Here is a 22,158-nt window from a genome sequence, read left to right as displayed (position 1 = left end):
TTCCATCAAAGATCTTAGAGAAATACCAGTCAATTTTCATTACCACCTCTGGCAGGGATGTTGTTCCTGAGGGAAAAAGGTTCAAACTTTGAACCCTCACAGTGATAATGAGAAGAATTAAGGCATATCATAATTATCCCCACAGATTTGTCGGATTGAAATTCATTTTCACTTCAACACAAATTAAACATCATAGATTGAGCGGCCTGACACCAGATATGGAGAGGCATTAGCAGTGTTGGTGTGAACTAGGGAAGTCGTTTCTCCACTTCCTCTCATGTTGACTTTGGCCAGCAGACGTTAATCTGAGAACAGGCCGGAGGGGAGCAGTCTACCTGGAGCAGAGTCTGCGAACTATACAGAGAGAAGCGAAGGCTGAATCTGTTTTTCCTCTCTTGTAAGGCCTCTGTACGCTTGCAACACATCTCAGCCTCTTGCAGTACATCTCTACAAGTTTGAAATTCTTCCACGGCAGAAATATTGTGCCCTCTCCCTCACTTCATATAAAAACGGAATGCATAAAACCTCTGCAAACTTCTTCCTTACTAATGTATTCAGCAACTCCTTCTAGTATAAACATTACGCCCAATGCAATAAGACATTTTTGCAACCTAAAACTGTGCAGCTCTGACCTCTGTCAGCACTGCGCCCTGCCTCAGGCGGCACCTCTCTGAGGTGGCTTCATATCCGGCCCACTCATTTTGTCGTGCCTCACCACCATTAGTCCAAACATTGCTTAGTACGTCAGTGAAACCAACACTTCATGGCAGTATCAAGCTTTTAATGGGCAGTGATGAGTTGCAACCATTTCAGTGTATTACCCATATAATGGAGGGCTTGAGGATTTGCAGAATGGGCACGAAATTTTATCAACTCAGCAGCATGGTCCTCAACTGGAACTTGTTCTAAGATTGGTGGAACGGAGGTTTATTAATTGAGCATTCCCAAGCAAGTGTGACCTAACTCCTATGGGATTCAACACAACTTAAGATTCAAACCAAAGAAACATGACTTATGTCGTGTTATTCCCCCATGTGTGATCGCCATCAGATGAAACCAACACCCTCACATTACTGGGACCTGACGCTCTGCCAGCTCCTGCAGTCTGACCTCCACCTCAGAAAGTGACTGTGAGTTCACAAGTGGCATAGCCAATAATGCATGAATAGCTGCTTTGAGAATGCACAATCAAGCTTGCATTACATAACACAAAGCCACAAATGTGCAAGAGTTTCCCTCTCATTTCTGACAATATGAAAGGAAAAAGTATGTCCATGCTAACAGAAAACGCACACCAGAGATGAGATCCAAGCACACATTTGGGAAGCAGGATCAGCATGTTTGTGACTGTTCCTTGAATTCATCCACTTGGCGCCACGAGGGACATGGACGTACATCGTCACCCTGTTACTAGAAATACTGTGGCAAGTTCAAACTCCTGTCATGTCAGATTTAATCAGCTGAAATGTGCCACGCAAAGTCATGTCTCTTCTTAGAATTATCCCCCTATGGCGATAAAAACTCCTCCTATGTTGGACTGCACCAGATGAGGCAGACATAAAGCTGGGGAGGCAATTTGTTTTGAATGTGGAGGTCATGGTTATGGATCATTTCGCTGTTTGGCGGAGATAATCCCAACCTGAAGCACGAATCAGTTACACCGACACTGAGAGGGAGAGATCACATACTTCCATTATTTACAGAGACTGACAACAGCAATAACCTTGACAACACACACCTCAAGATTAAGTCATAATCACCCAGCAGCATGGCGTCTGGGAAAAACAAGCAGTCAGTCAATTTTCCCACCAGTTCTTGATTTGTTCTGTGTACTTCCTTTGGGTTTGACCATTTAAATCTGCTTGAACATAAATACTGTCATTCATTTGTACTTCACACACCCTGGGAACGCAGTGAAAACACTCAGGGGCACACTAGTGAGACAATAAACATTAACAGTGTGGTAAAAATTTAAAGAGAAAGGATGGCTCCAATTAAGCAGCGGTTTTATTTAGACTTTGCACATTTTATCTCTATCCATCGACAGGTGCCAAGGAGAGGAATATGGTCCTTTCATGTGGACTACAATCTAAACTGCTTTTCAATCAGCTTATCTGCAGTGAGAAAGCAACTAATACCCACATAAAATCAAAGATTCATGCCACTGGAGCACTTTATGCCCAGACTCTTAAACATATGTTGAATTTATCCAGTGCATGCTCTACCTGAAACACCCTGCAGATCTCACAGCAGGTGGTATGTTCAGCATTCAGTGTGAGGTGAATGGCAACTCAAGCTTAAGCCAACACAATCAATCTTATTCAGAGGAAGAAGAAGTGCTTTGAATTTCAGGAACAAGTGGAGTGGGCGAGTATCAGGAGAGTTGAAACCTCAGGAAAGAGAGTCACGGCTCCTGGGAGGCATTTTATTAACCTGGATTCAAAGCGTCACAGTGATTCGTAAAAAGCAACAAAGGTTATGGGATGTTGGGTTACCATTTTGAATACTATACTTCCATCTCAAATTAGCATTTATATTTATACAATGTTAATAATAGAGATATGAATAAAAGTGTTAATCATAATAAATGGCAATGGACTGTTTGAGATTAGCCGCAATAGCTGGAGTCTGGTAAATGGTCAGGTTATGTGAAAAAACAGGTAGTTCTCTAGAGTCTGTGCCAAAAACTACATCCCTATGTTCCATTTTAACCAGTGACACAACCAAATTTACAAACTAGGGGAGTGTTTTTCTCTACCACAAGCTCAAACAAACAAAATAAATAAAATGAAACTTAACTTAGGCTACATTCAAGCCTAAACAAGTCAAGAAATATCTTGATATAGGATTTAAGACACCAAAAACTGAATATTTTGTGAGTTTAAAAAAAAAATCTGTTAATGGGTTAGAAAACATTTACATGTCACATTTCTCATATCAAAACATTCTCATTCTTTCATTCTTAGGGCACATTGAACTGTTATTTCACTCTTTGTCCTTTTTTTATATCTTATTTTTTAGGCACTTTTATTTGAAGAAACTTAATAAGTTCATTCTTCTATCAACAGATATCAAAAGTGATTTATGTTTTGTTTTTGGCTTGTTTATCTAAAAAAAAATCAAGCAGATGTGTCTTTTCTTATAGTCTCATTAGATTGTTTTTCTTACCAAAATAAAGGGGAAAAAAAGGGAAAAAATATAGGAAATATAGAAAAAAAAGAAACTTATCTGCTTTTGTCTGTTTTTATAGTGCAGTCTTCTCCGTAGAAATAACAGACCTCTGAATGCTGAAATTGGCCAATCACAATCAATTTCATGTGCAGTATCACATATCATTTCCTTGCAACTTGATTTAATCTCCTAATATACATTTTGTTCTACACATAGACAAGAGTTTACTCATAGAGACATATTGTTCCATTAATGGCATTACTGTCAGCTCTGATGTAACTTCATTATTGACTAAGGCAGATTGATGCACAAACACCTCAAAGATTTGAAGCATTGCTCAAATTTTGTCAAAGTACTTGTGGGAACATTTTAGCAGAGAAGTTACCAACAAAGTCCATTACCAATTCTCCATTATTTATAAAGTACTGTTTGCTCACAGAGTAAGAAATGTAGGTCATTTCCACAAAATAATGAAAGTTGTGTCAGAAAAAGAGGACGGAGCATGTTTGAAGCTGATGTGTCCATGCATCATTTGAATGTAACATCCAGCACAAGTCTTCATTATGCTTCTATGTTTGTGAGCAAAACGCATAAAATATGTATGAGGTATCCTGATTTACATTCTCATAACATTTCCACTCAGTGGGCCAGATTCATTACGCGCTAACAGACATCAGTGTAAAGATACACACAAACAACTCATCAAGCTCCCAGTGAACAGCATGAATCCAGATGAATGACATTATCAGCAGAGATTATCTTTCTTCACTGTGTGCACATGAGCAGGACAAATGAATCCAATCTTACCTTTACACCTGTGAAACTGATTCTGATGTTTATGAACATCAAAAAGTGAACACACATTTTGAGTTTAGCTAAATGACTTTGCAGGTTAGAAAGCCCTGCAGTTCTAGGTTCATGTTGCTACACGTGTCAGAGCTTTGGTTAAAGCACTAAAAACAGAACATCTCTAATGAGAAGGAGTAGTGGCAGATTTTTCTGTAGCACTTTACTTTAGAGGTCCGCAAATTTCATCGCACTAAGGTAATAATTAGACAAAGTTTTTACTTATTTCTTTGAAATTATCCCCAAAATTTCATGAGAATTTGGTGAAAGTTAGCACATAACTTCTGGCCAGATTCTGTTTTGCAGTGCGCCTGTACTCACAGTGTCTATCACAATCAGGTAAGGCCAATTTACAACCCCACTCTTGGTGAATATCACATCTGAAGGCTTCAGTTGTATCATGTAAAACATTATAGGCCTAATCATAAAGGTTTATCATTTTGCATGAGATCTCAATTATGGATACTAACAAACTGGGTACTAAATAACTTGGTGAACTGAAATAAATAGCTAACAATCAACTGCTTATTAGGAGATTGAATTATTCACTAAACATTTCAAAGGTAAATATCAAAGGAAACAATGAAACAAACTTCTTTTTTCAAGAACTAAACAGTTATTTATCACCTGCTTCTCTGGAAATAGCAGAAACATTTTGTGATGGGTTTTGATTTAATTTCAAATAAATTATTTGCTAATCTTCACCTTCTTACTTTGCAACTTGGAGTAAATTTCAAAGAAACTAGAAAAAATCATTACCTAAAAGTGATGAAATTTGTGGACCTCTCTCCTAAAGTGTTACAAATTTTTCAATCAAAAGTCAAAGAAGCTGCTTTGACAAAGGCCTTTGGTTTCAAAAGAGGAAGACGTTTCTTCTCTTTAGTAGGTTAATGCTTATTTTGCTGGCTGATACAAAAACTGGGGCTAGCAATCAGTTGTGGCTGTTTCACAACCATAGACTGTAAAAACATGGACGTCCGCTTGCTCGGCACAAAGTGAGGTCTTCACAAAAACTGCTCCCCCTGGTGGCAGGCTGCAGTATAGGTTAAAAAACCCGGCTTTCCAGCCATTCCAGATGGGCTGTGGTCAAACTTTAAAAAATTAATCCTCCTTGTAGAAATGTTTCTCACGTCAGATTGTTGTCAGTATACGAGGTTAAAAACTATGCTTTACGTCAGGTTTAACAATGATTGACAGCTGCCGTTCTCGTGTCTTTTTTTCGGGGATTATAAAATATGTCGGGAGGTAGAGTCAAGAAGTGATTAGACTCTCGAAAGAAAACAAATAATTATTATTTTTGTCACCAGCTTCACTCAGATTCTCACAAAATCCCCCATCGCCTCTACTGCGAAGACTCTGGCTGCACAGCTGCTGCAATGGCTGCGCCTGTGAGGGTATTTTAGCTTCAAAACTGTACAATGATAAATTGCAGAGCCACACTGTCCACTTTATATACAGTCTATGTTCACAACCCATCAAATCTAATGCATAGATGAAACAGCCTATTGGAAAAAGTGCAAATGCAAACAGCTACCTCACATAGACCCAGTAGCTCCCCTGGTTATGAGAATCCATGCATCTTCTCATGCATCTGTGTTGCCAAAACTAACTAAACTGCAACTAACGTAAGTTTTGCAAAAGGTCTGCAAAATGTAAGTCGCAAAACAGCAAACACTGAAACGATATTTTTTACACTTTTATGCTTGTATTGTTGGGGAGAAACTAAACAGAAGACTAGTAAATAAGGTTTAAAAAGCTGAGCAGCCTGACAGGTATGCTGTGTGGGGAAAGCTATGATTGTGCCAGCACTCACAGACACTGAACAGCAGTCAGAGTGCCATATTTTTAAAAGGGTTCAACTACTTAAATTCCATAAAAAGGATTATTAAGTTTACAGACGAGCACAGTTAACATCATTATGTTGTAGTGTCGCGGCCTCATCTAAATTCATCTAACGCTAAAATTCAGACAAACCTAATTTCCCAGCAGCCATCCAGAGCATCAGCACCGTTAATCAAGCTGTCGAAAATAACAATTTAACCAGCCGTCTAGCCTGCTTGGACCATATCAAATGACCGCTCAATTAAATTAAAGTGCGGAGGAGTTGTCTGTCTCACTGCTGGGTTTTCCAGGCCTTAACTGTGGCTTACACAGCTGTTTCTACCCTCCTCTTCATCAGATACAAGGGCGGGGGCCCCTAAATGCAAGAGTGTCTGCGCTCCGACTAGACCATGAGGCATGTCTCTGCGTATCAATCCATCTTTACCCACACAGGCTCTGTACGTACATGCAGGCTACATAGGCACAGGTATGTTGGCAGGTTTCCATGTCCCAGAGCGCTGTGTTGTTTACTTAAGCCACATTATTTGATTGCATGTTTTAGGATTAATTGCACGCCAAAGGGCATAGAAAAGAGAAATCATACATATACATGCCTTATTGAGTTAACCACATTTCACGCCATTTTTTACATCACAGCTTGTTAGGAAAATTGAGTCTGAATGGCTATGAATGGTATTTCATGCTTTGTCCTCCTCTTTATATAGAAAATTAAATTCACAAACCACAAAGTCTTCAAAAAGTTTTTTAGACTGGCAATAGATCGAGTTTCACCTTCCAGAGTAAGAGACCACAATCTGTCACGCATGGCTGCATGTTTCTGCTGGACGGGGTGTCACTACATATGTGAGTGGTATCATCTGAGAGCATTTTCTGTGACGGCGTGTTTGTGAGTGCAAAGGGGCTCAAGTGTTTGCTCCGTGTGTTTATTGCCTTCTAAGATCTACAGCATGACTCGTATTTCATGTCGCATTTAGCACAGCTTTACGAAGGAAGGGCTGGTTGGCAAAGCGCAAGTTCCCCCCCTGGTAAGCGGCGATGAGGGGGGTTACCAACAAGCTGATAAGATCTCCTGTGAGTGTCGTATACTGAACGTAGAACCAAGCAGTCAGTGGTTGGAAACTGACATACGCACTGGATGTCTCACAGTGTTAAAACCAGTGGACAAGAAACACCAGCAGTGTGATCCAATCCTTTGGCTCCAAACTCTCAGTTTATGCCGCTGAAGAGTTCGGGATCATTCGACATCTGGTCAGCTGCTGGGCAAACCCTGCTCGCCTCCCATCACTTTTTCCACTCAGAGGAGTTGCCTGAATCCCTGCTGACTTTGACTGGCTTTGGGGATTGCTTGCTTGTTTTTGATGGGACTCAGGGACTTGTTTCTTTGAAAAGAGAATACTCCAAAATGTGAGCTGTGATTAACATTTTGCAACCACACATGAATAAACACTCTGAAAGGGCTGCTGGGAATCTAGCAACAGGTGTGGATCAAAATTTGTTTCTTTGAAGATCGGAAACAAAATGTCAGACAAGAAAACTAATTTCAAAAAGAGAAAGCACAAAAACCATTAAAGGGAGTAGTGTTCATTTTGACAGAAAATTCTGATTAAGCCTTCATCTTCTGAACAAAACACGATTTAGTGTTAGTCATATTTTAGTCCTCTGAGACCTTTTAGTCTTAGTCTACTTTTAGTCGACTCAATACAATAAGAGTTGTAGGGGCCATTTACACGACAATGGTTTTAAGGTGAAACGCAAAGTATTGTTGCGTTTTGGTCTCACGTTGACATGGAAACAGCATTTTAGCCAACCTACAACGCAAACTTTTGAAAACGCTACTGCCTGGCTTACTGTGTAAACAGTAAGCCAGGCAGTACTGTGTAAACAGTAAGCCAGCATTTTCAGTGGAAATCGTGACATCACAATCCGCTTCGCGCAAGTGCATACAACAGCCCAACAGTACTGTTGTTACGATCTGCTGAAACTGCTGACTGTCTTTCAACAAAATGTGCATCTGTAGTTCCGCTTCTGTACTCAGCATTCACCAGTACACCAAATGATCGACCCAACTCTACTTCAGTGGAGATCCACCCAAAGCGGCTTCTGGACAAGACAGTTTTAGCACCACCTACAGGCCTGGCATGCTTTCTACAGCTTTTTAGTCCCTCAGCGTTTCCATGTAAACACAGATATTTTTTCACCGGTTTTAGAGTTTTGGGATGAAACATTGTTGTGCAAATGGGGCATTAGTTTTAGTCCAGTTTTAGCTGACTAAATACTAAGGGGTTTAAAGGCCCATTCCCACCAAGCGGTTCAGTTTGGTTAGTACCGGCACAGCATGCATTTTTCAGTGTTTCCACTGACTAATCTCACAACAGATCCCCAAACAACCCAAACGGGTCATCCTACTTTTTGGGACCCCTCCATAGGGGTGCTAGACTAAATCGATCTGATCCCAGAAGGTGGAGCTACGACACTGCAGACCGTTGGTTGCGACAGTGGCTGCATTTCTCCTGGTTTCTTGAAAACAAAGCTTGATAGCGCTTGGAAAAAAAAGAGCAACATGCCAATCACAAAGAAAATTGAATGGCTGGATGTCTCCCACAGTTGCGCTTTGTTTACTTTGTTGCATACTTTCTTCTTTGTTGGATTTATCAGGGGGGTACACTGTGTTGGGCTGCTATGGCGTCACACTATTATTTAACTGATTCAACAATCTGCACCTGGCTACAAGGCGGCACAGTTGTCACCAAACAGGACTAGGCTTAACTGAGCCAACCTGTACCAAACCGTACCGACCTAAACTACACTGCTTGGTGGAAACGGGGCTTTAGTCTCAGTCTAGTCTGAAGTCTTTTTTTGGCTTAGTCTAGTTTTAGCTGACCAAATATTATACAATTTTAGATTATTTATTCAATTTAGCTTTATGTTATAATGATACAAAATTCATAAACTCGAACAGTGGTCTGCAAGCTAGTTATATTTTTCTTACATCTTGCCTTACCCGTTTCATTTTCCTCATCTGGAGTTTCTTTTTCATCCCCCAGCTCGTCTTGATGGAAAAGTTACTAAGTGACTGACTCACCAACTCAGAAATGACCAACTCTACCATGGCAAAATCTTACTTGTTGGAATGTATCTAGGTTTTGTTTTATTTATTCTTTTTTTTTTAATGCAAGAACTGAACATGTAAAAGCTCAAAGCTGGGGCTGCCATAAAGTCTGTGGACTCGGACTAAATGATGCATACACAGAATTAAAATGAACAAACTCAGAAAACACCAATGCATTGTCTCCAAAATTAAAGACATCTTGGATACCCAAGAACAGTGGCAGGATCGTATTAACCACAGTTTGCATGTCAGACACATGCTGGCAAAATTATAGCTTCCTGTCGTGGCACGTCCTCATGCTTTTTTTTTCTGCACACCAGCCTGTTTTATTTGTAGTGCCTGTTCTTATTAGACTGATTGAGTGCAGAGCAGCAGCATCTGTGCCCCCTCCTCCCGTCCTCCATGCCTGCTAGGGCTGAGAGGCCTGGGGCACAAAGCCACAGGCGGTGGGGAGGGAGGTGGCTCAGAGAACATGTGGGGAGCACCTCAGGGGTTCCCAGTTTTTCTTTCCTCGTCTGGAGCACAGAATTTTCATGGCACAGGCCAATGCTGGCATTAGAGTGCTTTAGCGGTGATTTGAAATTGATGACAGACACTTAAAAATAACTATCACAGCAAAATCAAAATAGATGAGGATTGTTTTCGGGAAATGGCACTGGGAGCGAAATTGGGGTCTAAATCAAAAAAACATGAGTAAGGCAGCTTGCATTTGACATTTAGTGAGCAGCACGTCTACATTACTACAAGCAGTGTATACTGGCTGTACTTGATATTAAAAATCACATCTGGATGCTGGTACAAGACATCAAACACATAACTCTCGCATATTTTCTCATCAAAAATGTCTCCCAGAACAAATTATGAGTGTTGGCCATGTTGTGTTGTCAACAATGACAATAGTGCAGTCCCCCTGTTTGACTAATCCAAGGGAAGCCAACCAATCAGAGACCAAGAGCCACAAAAATTACTGTGGTACCACAAAGAGCCACATCACACACACGATCTTGTAAACGCACTTCCTCTCACAAAGAAACAAAATGACATAAAGTGAAAATCAATACATTTCCAATTTTCAAAGCAAGATTTATTGTGTTTGTAAGTGTGTATAAAGCCATTCATGGAGCCGTGTCAAAGACAAATTTCTGTTTTTACTGCAGAAGAGACAAAGTTCTATCTATCTAGATATATAGCTATGAGCACATGAGAAATTGAGAGGAGCACATGTGGAGAAGAGAAACCGAAACTTAAGTACCAGCCTTGTCACCCAAGTATTGATCAATCCTGATCCCAATGTTGGCATCAGTATATCAATATTTTAGATTGATCGCCACATCACTACTCATAACAATATATACATGTGTATTTTTATGAATGGATCGAAGAGCTGCACACCGAAAGGCAAAGAGCCACATTCGGCTTGTGAGCCACAGGTTGGCCACCCCTGGACTAATCCAATATTCCAAAATCACAACCATCTTTCAAGCATTTTGGTGACACGTCAACGTAAAGTACACTTCTGCTGTAAAACCATTTGCAGAAATGTGAAATGCAATCCTAGCATCATCCTCCTGTTTACGGATGGGTCCTACGAACATATCAGTCACTCTCTTACTATATACCGCATGTCACTTAACATATAGATCAGGTCTGCACCACACTCTATTATTGGTTCGCCCATGGTTAAACATTTCACAACAATAGTGGAGAAAAAAAACTCCTTTCTGTTGGGCAGAAACCTCTGGTTAAATTGGACTTGGTGGTGGACAGCCATCTGCCTTGAATATCTTGACTGGAAGAGAAGTTATCAACGCCAGTACTCCCTGCATAGGACAACAGCTACTAGAGATGAAGGCGCACACAGAAAAATCCTTTTAGCTTGAAACTGCTATTTCAGTGAGAGTTAAATCACCATATTGAACAGTAGACCAGCTGTTTCACAATGGGATCCCCCCCTGGTCTATGAATGTCTCTTTGAATATTGGGGGGTCCGGGATGAGTTGTGGACTCATGAAGAGAAGGTTGGACTTGTGGCGTTACAAAGAGGACTTCAGTAGGAGGATGACTAGAACTTTCAATCCAGTGTCAAAGGGCAAAAAGCAAACAAGGCAGTAAGCTGTGAGGAGATCTTTTGTGCAGGGTTTGCCACCCAGCTCTGACAGAGAGAGCTTCAAACAGCAGGGACTCAGCCTCCTGCAATAGAGGTAATAGAGGTTACAGGGCAATGGAGGCAGGGGTATAATGCATCAACACAACCTTATGCTGGTTGAAGGTGAAAATAGAGCTACTTGCTGGGCCTGTTAACATGATGCCTTCAACAATCAAACAAAACAAATATCTCCAAGCAGAAAAGCTTCAACAGAAGACAGTATAGAAGTAGGGATGCACGATATTATCGGCACAATATCGGTATCGGCAGATATGAAAATTTCTGCCGGTATGCACAGCCGATAAGGTGCTATTCAGTTAGGATTATTATTATTTTCCATCTGAAAAATAAGCTCCTTAAATAAAATATAGCACTTCATTTATTTGCACTGCAGAGCTCTGTGTCTGTCACCAGGTTGTTACAGTCGCTCAAAAATAATCAAATACAACTTGGTTATGTTTAAAAATGCATTGTACATTTAAAGTTCATGTGATCTAAAGAAATTATTTTTCTGTATTTCAATACTGAATGTCTTGAGTTTGAAAAAATAATACATTTCTTATTTATGGTAAAATCAAATGTTTTTTGTCTTGTTTTATGTGTGTTTCTTAAACAAATAAGACCGTCACAATAAGAGTAACATATAAATTCCAGTACAGGAAAGACTTAGCTTTCTTTACAGTGAAAAAAACAAACTTGTGATTATCGGTATCGGTATCGGTATCGGCCAAAAGGGGCTACGATATATCGGCATATCGGATATCGGCAAAAATCCAATATCGTGCATCCCTATATAGAAGTTTTAAGGAAGATGCTCACCAGAAACCATTTGTAGTCGTATAAACTCGGGTGAAAGCCATTGACAAAGAGCTTATTCAAGACAGGAACACAACCACAGCAGAATCATTAGATCAACCTTGAATCAGTTTTAATCTTATCATCCCAGTGTATGCCATGGTGGTCCAAACAGTGTCCTGAATTCTAGAGGAAAAATATTGATTGTATTACATACAGCCTATGTTTGGAGCAAATTCATGTCAAGCAGAAAAAATGGGAGACAATGGTTTTATTCAATTGTGGGGTGTGCCGCTATATTGCGGTGATGGAAACCCCTTCATTCACCTCCAAGTAGTAAGAGTAGAAGCAGCCAAGACAGGATCTCCAAGCTTCCTACTTTATTCCACACAAAATGACTATAGGAAACCACCGCCAGGAAATGTTCAAGGACACGTGAGACGAGTCATTAGGCGGGAGGGTTTCAATCCTCCACCATTCTTCTGGCCCTGACCCCAAGCCTGAGGTACTTCCATCTCTTTCTGTTGTGGCATGGCTCATATAAAAATCATGTCATCTCCCGTCCATTCAGAGCGTCCCCTCAGGTTAATGTATAGTAAAAAGGAGAAAAAGTAACCCTCCCTTTCAAGCCTCACAGTCATTACCAGTGCTTTCAGCTGGCATGCCTCATCATCCCCCATAAAAAGTGCTGTGTCAAAGGTATAAAAGAAACCATCTGAGCTATTTCCAGCATCCTGCCCTTTATAATAAACCCTGTGTGAGAGTGAAAATCAGGGCAAATGCACCACTTTTGATGATAAAGTATGTCAACTTAATTTATTGGGGCTGATGTGAAATCAGAGCCAAATGAGTCGGGCTTTTCATGCTTAAATGATCTCTACAAGATGTTATTGTTATTCACTGTGCAGAGTGCACCGCTCTCATACTTTACATGTAGGAACCCTGTTAAGCAATTTAACAGCAATCAAAATCTTAATTGCTCATTCACTGTTGCCTTCAGGCAGGGCTTCCCTGGCTCCATGTTTTGTCCTTGTTCACTAAGGCCAGCGAACCTGACTTGAGTAACCAGAAGCAGCTGGCAGCAGTGGCTACCTGGAAGTCTGTTTAGCTTTACCTAGCGCTCAGTAATTACATGGATATTAGGCCACCTCCCAGCACCAAGCCACACAGAGGGCCAAATTCAAAAGCTGTCAGTTATTAATTAGCAGTTACCCACTGATTGAGGATAACTTAAGGGATTGGCACAAATGTAATTGTATCAGACCACTGGGATTACACGGTTTGTCAGAGTTGGGGGGGGTAGGTAACCCAAATTGACCACAAGGAGTGATTAGGTTGAGATTTCTGTGGGTTTGCGTTTTTTTAGATTTACCTTTTCTCAAGTAAATCAAACCTTGACCAGATACCCCAAGTGTGTCCACTCCTGGTTTTGTTTTTGAAATCCTAATCGATACCATCCAGCTGATATGACCCACTGCTGCCCTTTTACCCTTGACTTCAAATACTGAGTGTTCAAGGGAAAACAAAGTCCCACACAGTACAGAAGTTGTCCATTTCTGTTCTCCATCGAGCACTTTGGCTGGTGTTTAGTTGCCAGGCTTTTTGAAGCATTAACTTCAAGAAATTCTGCAGAGTGGGGAAAAGGGGATGCAGGGGAGAGGGGGGTTAGGTGTATGGGTGAGTAAACAGAGATGGAGCAAAGCACCAGTGGTTGCTGACTGCACATTTTATTATGGTCCCATTAAACAACAGGCCCTGCTTGGAATGCAGATCCCAGGGGAGGAGAAGGTACACAAAAAATGAAAGGAAAACTGCCCAGAATGCTGAAGCAATTATTAGGTGCAGAATCACCCTACAGTGAGTGGGTGTGACTGTAGACAATTCACACCGACTTGGTTTGGTGGGTTTACTTTCCCCTCTAGACATAAAGACTATTTGCACCAAATGTGTTGTTTAAATCATCAGAGTAAAAAGATGAATAACTGACTTGAACTTCTGATTTGTTTACCTCCTTGAAAGAACACTGAGAATATTCAAAAGTGCTTTCAGACTCATGCTGGTGTTTCATTCAAAGTAGGAAAAAACAGGTAAAAAATAAAGCAAAGAATTCTCAGATAATGTGTTTTTAACTTAAAAATTCAAAACGTTGAACCTTATGATGGCACAAGATAAGAAAGTAAGCGTTAAGCAAACAATCTGCCAATCCCCTGATAAATCTAATGGTAGCATGTCAAGATACTTTTCATGGCAATCATTGAAGAAGTTTTTGCTTTAATTGCTTGCAAATTACACAGAGAAAATTATTTTTTGTACACATTTTTTAGTCTTTCTAAAAGATGTTAAAGATAAATATTAAACCAAAAAGGCAGAAGTGCAAATAAAGCTCAAGACTAGGTATAGGCTGATTATTGGCCAGGCTGATTATCAGGGCTGATATTTGGCATTTTGAAGCATATCGGCCTTTTTTTTAACTGGCAGATAAGAAACAAATTTAAAACTGCTTTGTTGCAGCTCTGATGCAGCTGCTCCGCTGTCTACAGTCACTACTCAGTCCCCAGGACTGTCCCACTCACAGTATAATCTGATTGGTTGCAAGCAGAGCCATGGCTTGGGAAACAGCCAATCAGCAGTGCAGTTATTACAGTTATTGCAGTTAGATTGAATTTTTTGAAAACTTTATTTACTGTAGAAAACTTCAGCTATTTTTTTTTCTTAAGTTTTCATTTAACTTTATAAAACATGCTGCTAAGCCTGGGAGCTGTTTAATAAACTCATGCTTGAAGGTATTTGAATGAAGTTAAGTGTTGGAGTTTGTATTATTCAAAATTTTGACACCAATATTTGCACTTTGACTGCAAATTAATATTGGCTTCAAATATCGGTTATCGACCTCCTTGACTACAAATAATCGGTATCGGCCCAGAAAATTCTATATCGGTCTATCTCTACTCAAGACAAAGTAAAAGTACAGCCTATACTTAGTTTATCTTCTGGGCTGCATCAGTTTCAGTTCGGAGAATGTGAAGATGAAGATGAAGTAAACGTGATTTTAAACACAATAAATCAATAAACATCAACCTCATGTAACTGGAAGGAAAAGCCACCATTTTTGCCAATCCCCTGGGCACTATGAACATCTGTGACAACTTTCTCATAAACATAGTCAAAATTTGCAAGATACAAAAATACCAGACAAAACGATGTGTATTAAGTGGAAATAGGAGATCAGCAACAATTAACAGCATTGATCCTCTGAGGACCATGAGTGTGTGTGATTAAAACCATCTCCAATATATTTCAGTTAAAATAAAAAACAGTTGTTCAGCCACTACTGAACATTGTTATCTACATGCTTCATACAATCTCCAAAGCCAAACCCTAGCACAGCCTAACACAGAAAATGTTTCTCATAGATCAGAAACTGAATGTCAGCAAAACCAGACACTGTTAGAATGACAAATCACACCATAAAAGCGACTTCATCTCTTTTAACCGAGAACTACATCAGCATGACCAAAATCTACTTCGGGTTCAGGACGGACTTTCTTTGATAAAGATCCTTCGAACCCTCTCTGATTCAGAAGCAACCTATAAAATATCCTCAAGCTATGGACCATTGCTCAGTCTCTGCAACCACTCCATCTTTTTTGACAGCAATAAAGTGAAGCCTGTGAAAAGCACATTACGTTCCTCCTCTTAAAAAAAAGAGAGCCACATCAGAGCCGGGGGCTGTCTCTTAGACAGAAGAGAGGATAAATATTGAGTGAACCCATTCAGCATTCATGGGGTATAAAAGATATTTGGCCTGAAAAAGCCCAGCGCCTGAACATTAGACAAACCATGGTAGCAGCTGTATTTTTAATGCACTTGCAATCAAATACACTGTTTTCCTCATATTAATTAGAGGATTTACAGACAGTAATTCAGTCAACTATAGAATAAATACTGAACAAAAATATTTTAGAGTGCCAAGCTTGGTGTAGAGTGTTGTTATGCTTCATTTGATGTGAAATCTTTACAGTGTATGATGCAGCTCTTCAGAGAGATATAGAGGAAGAAAATAAATGGCTAACATACGATAAGGATGGAAGTGAAGAGAAGAATGGTCTCGTTCTGGTTAACACTTCCATTATTTCTCTAATTTATCGGATGAGTTATTCACAGTAGATAAAGCATTTTGTACAACTCGTGTAAGTATTTACTTTACCTTTTCCGTCTGATTTTAATTAAAACATGTTATTGTTCACTTAAAGCAGAGGTCAGAGGTCAGGGACGACAGCACCTGGCTCAAGCAAGGATTCACCATCTCGCTCAAAGAACCTTTAGATTTCCATCCAAGCATTCAGCCAGAAGACTGCTCGGCACAATGTCACAACTATGACTCCTCCAAAGAGGTCACCCACAGTTTGTTCACACTTACTGTATCACGATCCCAGCTGGGGGCTGACTGAGGATGTGATGCACACAGATCTCTCTTCATCAAACTTCAAAAAGTCATGAAAACATGTCAGTTTCCCGCAGCATGGCAGTTCAGCACAGACAGCACTCTGCCAGAAGCAAGTATAATGTTTACTTGTGCCTCACTGACAGCACTTGGAAATGTTAGAACCACTGACATGCTATTTACAGAGGAGAGACACAACACTTCATTCACATTTCAAGGATGATTGCCAGTGACCTTGCTGATATGCTCTGTGGGGTTCAAAGGAATACGCTACAACAAAGAAGCTCAAACACCAGGAGCAAACAGTTGATCAATTTCTGATGCAATGTGATGCAAATTCAATGTCTTTGTTGAAACATCACATTTTCGGGAGATAAGAAAGGTTCTGAGCTTTGCAGAAATGTTTTTTTAATGATCCAATGGGTATTAATATTGTGTCCTCTCTCTCAAGCCATCCAATCAAAACCTCTTATCATGTTATTATTTTGACCAAATTGGCCTGCGATAAATACTGTACCCAATGCATTCTAGCAGACAACACATTTTTTGTCAAATATGAAGCTAGATGCAAATGGGGCAGCCTTTAAACAGGTCCAGTCTTTGATGGATGCATTCTTTAAAGCAGCCTCTCAAATTGTAGTCAGCAGACCACTGTAGAGTAAATTGTGTTTTTTATTGGAACATTAAGAAAAAAGAAAAAAAAAAGAAAAAGTTTGGCAGGACTCACTCAGAACAAGATGCATTCTTCACATTAAGTTGGACAATGATGGGCGAGTAGGTGAAGAATTTATTTGGAAAACATCGTCATATGTATGATGTGAGTTGTAAAGCCAGGAATACTCTAGATGCGGCTCCACTCTGTAGCGTGTCAATTGCGTTGGTCGACTAACACAAGCTGCGTGTTCAGTCCAGCACCTTGCCCGACTGTCAAACATCTGGAGACACAAGACCAGGGAGTTCCAGCACTTCCTACATGATAAGCATCTCTTCATCCATGTTGTGCTGTCAAACCTCCAACCTGTCAACTCCTGGCCTGGCTCGGTTCATTACGTCAGTCGGATGTTGTCAAGTGGAAAACGATCTGACTTTGATATGGTTGACGCTCTTTTTTTACCATACATAACTTCCTGTCCTTCTTGTCCTTCCTTGTAAATTGATGTGTTACAGCTTCGGCATCCAGCTATAATAGGATGGTTTCCTATCTGCCAGACCGCAACAAAGCAGATCCAGTGTGAGTTGACACATTGACTTGGATGGAAACCCATGTGATCTGGTGCCATTACAAAACCAACAGAGCCGGACCGTAGACACATCTGGTGTATTTTGGCCTTAATATGTACAATGCGAGTTTGTAGTGCATCAGTTTGCAAACAGGGCTGTTTTTTCTTGTTTGAGAAGCACTGCTGTAAAGCAGGGGTGGCCAACCTGTGGCTCGCGAGCCGCATGTGGCTCTTTGCCTTTCAGTGCACGGCTATTTGATCCATTCATAAAAAATGATTCTAGATATGTATATTGTTATGAGGCGTGCTGATAGGTCTAAAATATTGATATATTGATGCCTACGTTGGGATCAGTGTTGATCAATACTTGGATGATGAGGTTGATACTTAAGTTTCGGTTTCTCTTCTCTGCATGTGCTCCTCTCAATCTCTCACGTGCTTATCGCTATCTATCTAGATAGATAGATAGATAGATAGATAGATAGATAGATAGATAGATAGATAGATAGATGGAAATGTATTGGTTTTCATTTTATGTCATTTCGTTTATGTATGAAGCGAATTTTGTTTGTAAGACCACGTGTGTGATGTGGCTCTTTGTAGTACCACAATAATTTTGTGGCTCCTGATCTCTGACTGGTTGGCCATCCCTGCTCTAAAGTATGTTGAACCTTTATCAAGACCCAGCTTACATGACTAAAAAGGAGTGTCCAGCAAGAAGAGAGGACGCCTGTAACTTCACCCACCAACTCAGACGCGTATGGACTGCACACAAAATGAAAAAAAAAACTGTGCTATGTAAAATTTGGCAATTTTTCGATTAGCAAAAGGAAATGTCCTTGTGCTCCCTCTACAGAGAGAGAAAAAAAATCAACAAAAGGCAATCACTTGAAGAGAAAATGTGAGAAATGTGTGAAATGTGAAAATTCAAGGGAGTCAAAAGTTTGTATCACAGATATGGAGCTTTGTCTGATGATTTGGAGACAAAGTTGAAAGGGACTCATTCATTGAATTCACACTTATGCACTTGCTGAAATTTTTGAGGGTGGGCTGTATGTGTGAACACAAAACAGCAAAACCTTCACCCAGCTTTTCTCACCAGCGCCTTGGTAAATTTTCCACATGAAGTCATGGTGAGCTGATGTGAAAACGCAGCAGGAGGTAATCAGAGCATGGGTGTTAGCTTCTCATGAGGCGAATATACAAGCGCATCATACAATAAAAACATCCAGGGTTGGAAAAGGAAAATCAGTGTCTGCTATCCATGTTTTCAGGTTGCTATGAATGCAAAAATGGTCAAAATGTCAAAATCTTTGCACCACATTGTTCTTTCAATATCTCACTGTGGCTGTTCTGACATGCTTTTAACGTCATGTTCTTCTTCTAATGACTTATCACCCACTCTCTGCACTCCACAGGAAAGACTATGAGTGAACAAACTAAAGAAACATAAAATAAAATCTCACAGAAGCTTTCATCCACATCCTTATGTGCAGTATTTTTCTCCCAATGCCATCCATGCATATCATGAAGTGCGATGGTATAAACTAAAAAAAACACAACACTGAAGAATTTACCCAAGCATCCCTCACTGATGCACTGACTAACCCAACCTTGACTGTCCCAGAATGTCCAGAATGCTGAAGGAATAAATGTTTCCATCTACTGGTAGGAAATGTGAATTTCAGCAGATTGGAGGGGTGTGCAGGCAACATCACAAGTCAAACAACCTCTCAGCACCTCTATGTATAGACCCCTGTTAAATGCCTTTCTTTCTGTTAAGTGTTATGGCAGGTCAGCTGTGTGCATCCTTCACAGCAGTCCTCCAAAGAAATATCAACACAATCCAGGCCAACTGTCGTGTGGCATCTGTGTCAATGAAGCTCAGGAGCTGCTCAGACAGCCTCCATTCATTCTCATATCAACTCTGCAAACACAAGCACACTCCAAATCAGCGCCTCATGCACCGACAGACAGCTGGGAAAAGTAGTTTTTGCTCACCTGGAGGACAGTTGCACTCAGGTGCTGCTTGCCGAGCAGTCCGAATCTTGACGAAATTCTCGTAAGAGCGCTGAAATGACGAAAGAAATGCAGTTTCATTCATAAGCACACGCTTCTTTTTAACAATAATATATTTGAGAGTTTTTGGTCGGGTGTTAACTGAATTAGGGCAAGCTTGAGGACATTTTAACAGCCACAAAACATAAAATCAAGAAGTGCAAAAGTCAGTCTTACCTGAGAGAGCAGCTCGTCCACTCTTTGCTCAATAAGTGAATTAAAATCATCCATGGAGTAGCCAGGGGCGCGGATAAAGGTGTGCTCCCCATTTCCACTCTCCAAATCCACAACCCGGTTCCTGATATCAGTCGCGTTAATGCTCAGAAGAATGCAAAAGGCGATGGACGCCACCGAAAAGAAAGACGAGATCATGTTCAGCACTGTTGCGCGGTGGCATTGTCGCTTCTCTGGCGCCACTTCTTTCTCCATTTTTTCCACGCACTTAGATGCTCTTCTTGCCTCCGGGATCTCCATTTAACTACAACTACACGCGCCGTTGGGAGCAAACTGCATCTGGCGCGGAGTCACGAAATTATGGCACACTGTTCTGAGAGAGAGTATGTGTGTGAGAGAGTGTGTGAGAGAGAGATTCTGCGACGCCGCGCTCACGTACAGTGACTTTGTGGTGACAGCGACAGATAGATGAGTGGAGCTCCACTGCGCTCCAGCCAAAGCGAGTCAACCTGTCTGACGGCGTGTTGGGGGGGCTCTTGGAAACTTGTTGCGCTGAGCCTTGCACGGTAGTCTGCTGCAGAGGAAATGTGCTATTATGCACAATAAAGTAGAAAGAGAGACAGGGGAATGGGAGGCAGCGCGCGTGCAGCAGAGACAGCGTTACCGCGCGGAGCTTTTCCACAGTGCAGGCATGCTCCCCCTCGTCACGGCATCAACACGCCTCCAATCTGCGCGTGCTGATTAACATAATTTATTGACTCCACTCCTCTAGAGCTCGTGCAGAGGAGTACAATTGCCTTGGACTGCAGTCTCATTGTGTCCCTACTAGCTTACTTTCGGTTTAAGAAAAATGAAACACTTCTTAAAAAAAGCAATAGTTCCAAATGCTTCATTTGAACTAAACATTTTGAATAATGGACCTCTTACGGAAAATATCGGTTCCTTAGAAAACAAGACATGTGGCAGCATTTATTTGGTTTTGGTTGTGACGCTGCTTAAAAACGCAACAAAACAGGAATTCCTTTTGGACGGTGTGAGCAGGCAGAGTCAAAATACTGGGGGATTCAGCCCTGTGGAAAACAAGTCAAGTGGCCTACTAATTATGATAAAGTATGACGATATAAGATAAAAGTCTCAAAATTAATAAAAAGTGAAAATTTATGAGATGTACAGGCTAAATTATAATTGTGAGTTATAAACTGAATGAATTGTGAGATTATCATGTGAAAAACACAGATAATGAGATTAAAGAAGTCAAATTTATGAAACTGAACAGTCAACTTGAATTATAAAGTGAGAGGTTAAATATCTAGAAGGTTAGTCATCATTATGACATATTAGTCTTAATAATGAGACTGTAATTTGTGAATATGAGATTAAAAAATTGATTGTTTTAGTTGAATAGACTTTAATATGAGATGTCTCCAAATTCATATTGTTGTAAGATTGTAAGTCAAAATAGTCTTTGGACGTAAGTGTGAAATAATAAATGTTTGCATGTATGACTTGAAATCATATATTGGTGTCTTGTTGTGTTTAAGTGTAAATGAACATACCACACCGTACACACAAAAAAAATAATTAAAAACTAAATGGAAAACTTTGTTAAGGATTGCCAGACATCTGATTGATCTGTGCTGCTAAAGACAGACACACATGGTGAAGAAAGCTTCAGATCCTATCCATGCACTCGAACAGTGATGTAAGCAGGACCATAGAGTCAATTTTCCATGAGACTAAATCTTTATTCAAGGTGATCATGTTTGTAGAAGACAAGTTAATACATCATCAAGGATGTACTGTAAGGGAATTAATCTCAACTCATTTATTTTTGCTCTTGGCATGAGCGTTAACCCACATTTATGACTCAGCAGTTTGTCCAAACAACCAAATGATCATCTTCAGTGCTTGCTAGCCTTTTCAGTACAAATACCTAAAATCAGCAGCACTCTTCCCCTTTTTAATGCCCCAATACTTCAGAGCTGCTCTCAGACAGTTGCTCTGGATTTGAGCCACCGTTTTAATCCATATTTTACGAATCATGTCAAACTCTTCTCTTTCTTTTTATCTTGTTCATCTGTTCAGGGATGGCCGCATTTAGGACTTTTTCTTAATGACCCTAAATAGAGCAGCCTTTTTTTTCTACATGCAGTCAGGAATACTAAATAGGAAAGAGCTTTCAAATATCTATAAACCTCTACCAGCTCCTGACATCTTCTTCTTCTGAGATTTCTCTCTCCAGCCTTTTTTGCTTTTTAATGTGTCTCTGCAAAACTCACTCAGAATGAAGAATGGAGGTTGAGTGCACAGAAGACAGAATGCAAAGTAACATTAAAATTATCAAGACAGGTTA

At 40.3% G+C, this 22,158-nt stretch overlaps 1 protein-coding gene across 1 annotated transcript in view; it reads right to left on the bottom strand.

Annotated features, from left to right (window-relative positions):
• Positions 1-20,538, bottom strand: part of col25a1 (collagen type XXV alpha 1 chain) — a 200,075-nt gene extending 179,537 nt beyond the window's left edge. Inside the window, exons 1-2 of the mRNA XM_074699304.1 lie at positions 19,809-20,538; positions 19,575-19,644 (exon numbers count right to left, since the gene is read on the bottom strand). Of these exons, the coding sequence (XP_074555405.1) occupies positions 19,575-19,644; positions 19,809-20,105 (367 nt within the window). The 5' untranslated portion in view covers positions 20,106-20,538. The remainder of the gene's footprint in view (positions 1-19,574; positions 19,645-19,808) is intronic.
• Positions 20,539-22,158: the final 1,620 nt, after the last annotated feature.

The sequence above is a fragment of the Halichoeres trimaculatus genome, unplaced genomic scaffold, assembly GCF_033239565.1.
Source record: "Halichoeres trimaculatus isolate MK-OKI-2021-1 unplaced genomic scaffold, fHalTri1.1 fHalTri1_scaffold_22, whole genome shotgun sequence".
In the NCBI taxonomy this organism is placed as follows: Eukaryota; Metazoa; Chordata; class Actinopteri; order Labriformes; family Labridae; genus Halichoeres; species Halichoeres trimaculatus.
This window is presented reverse-complemented; position numbering and strand designations above follow the sequence as displayed.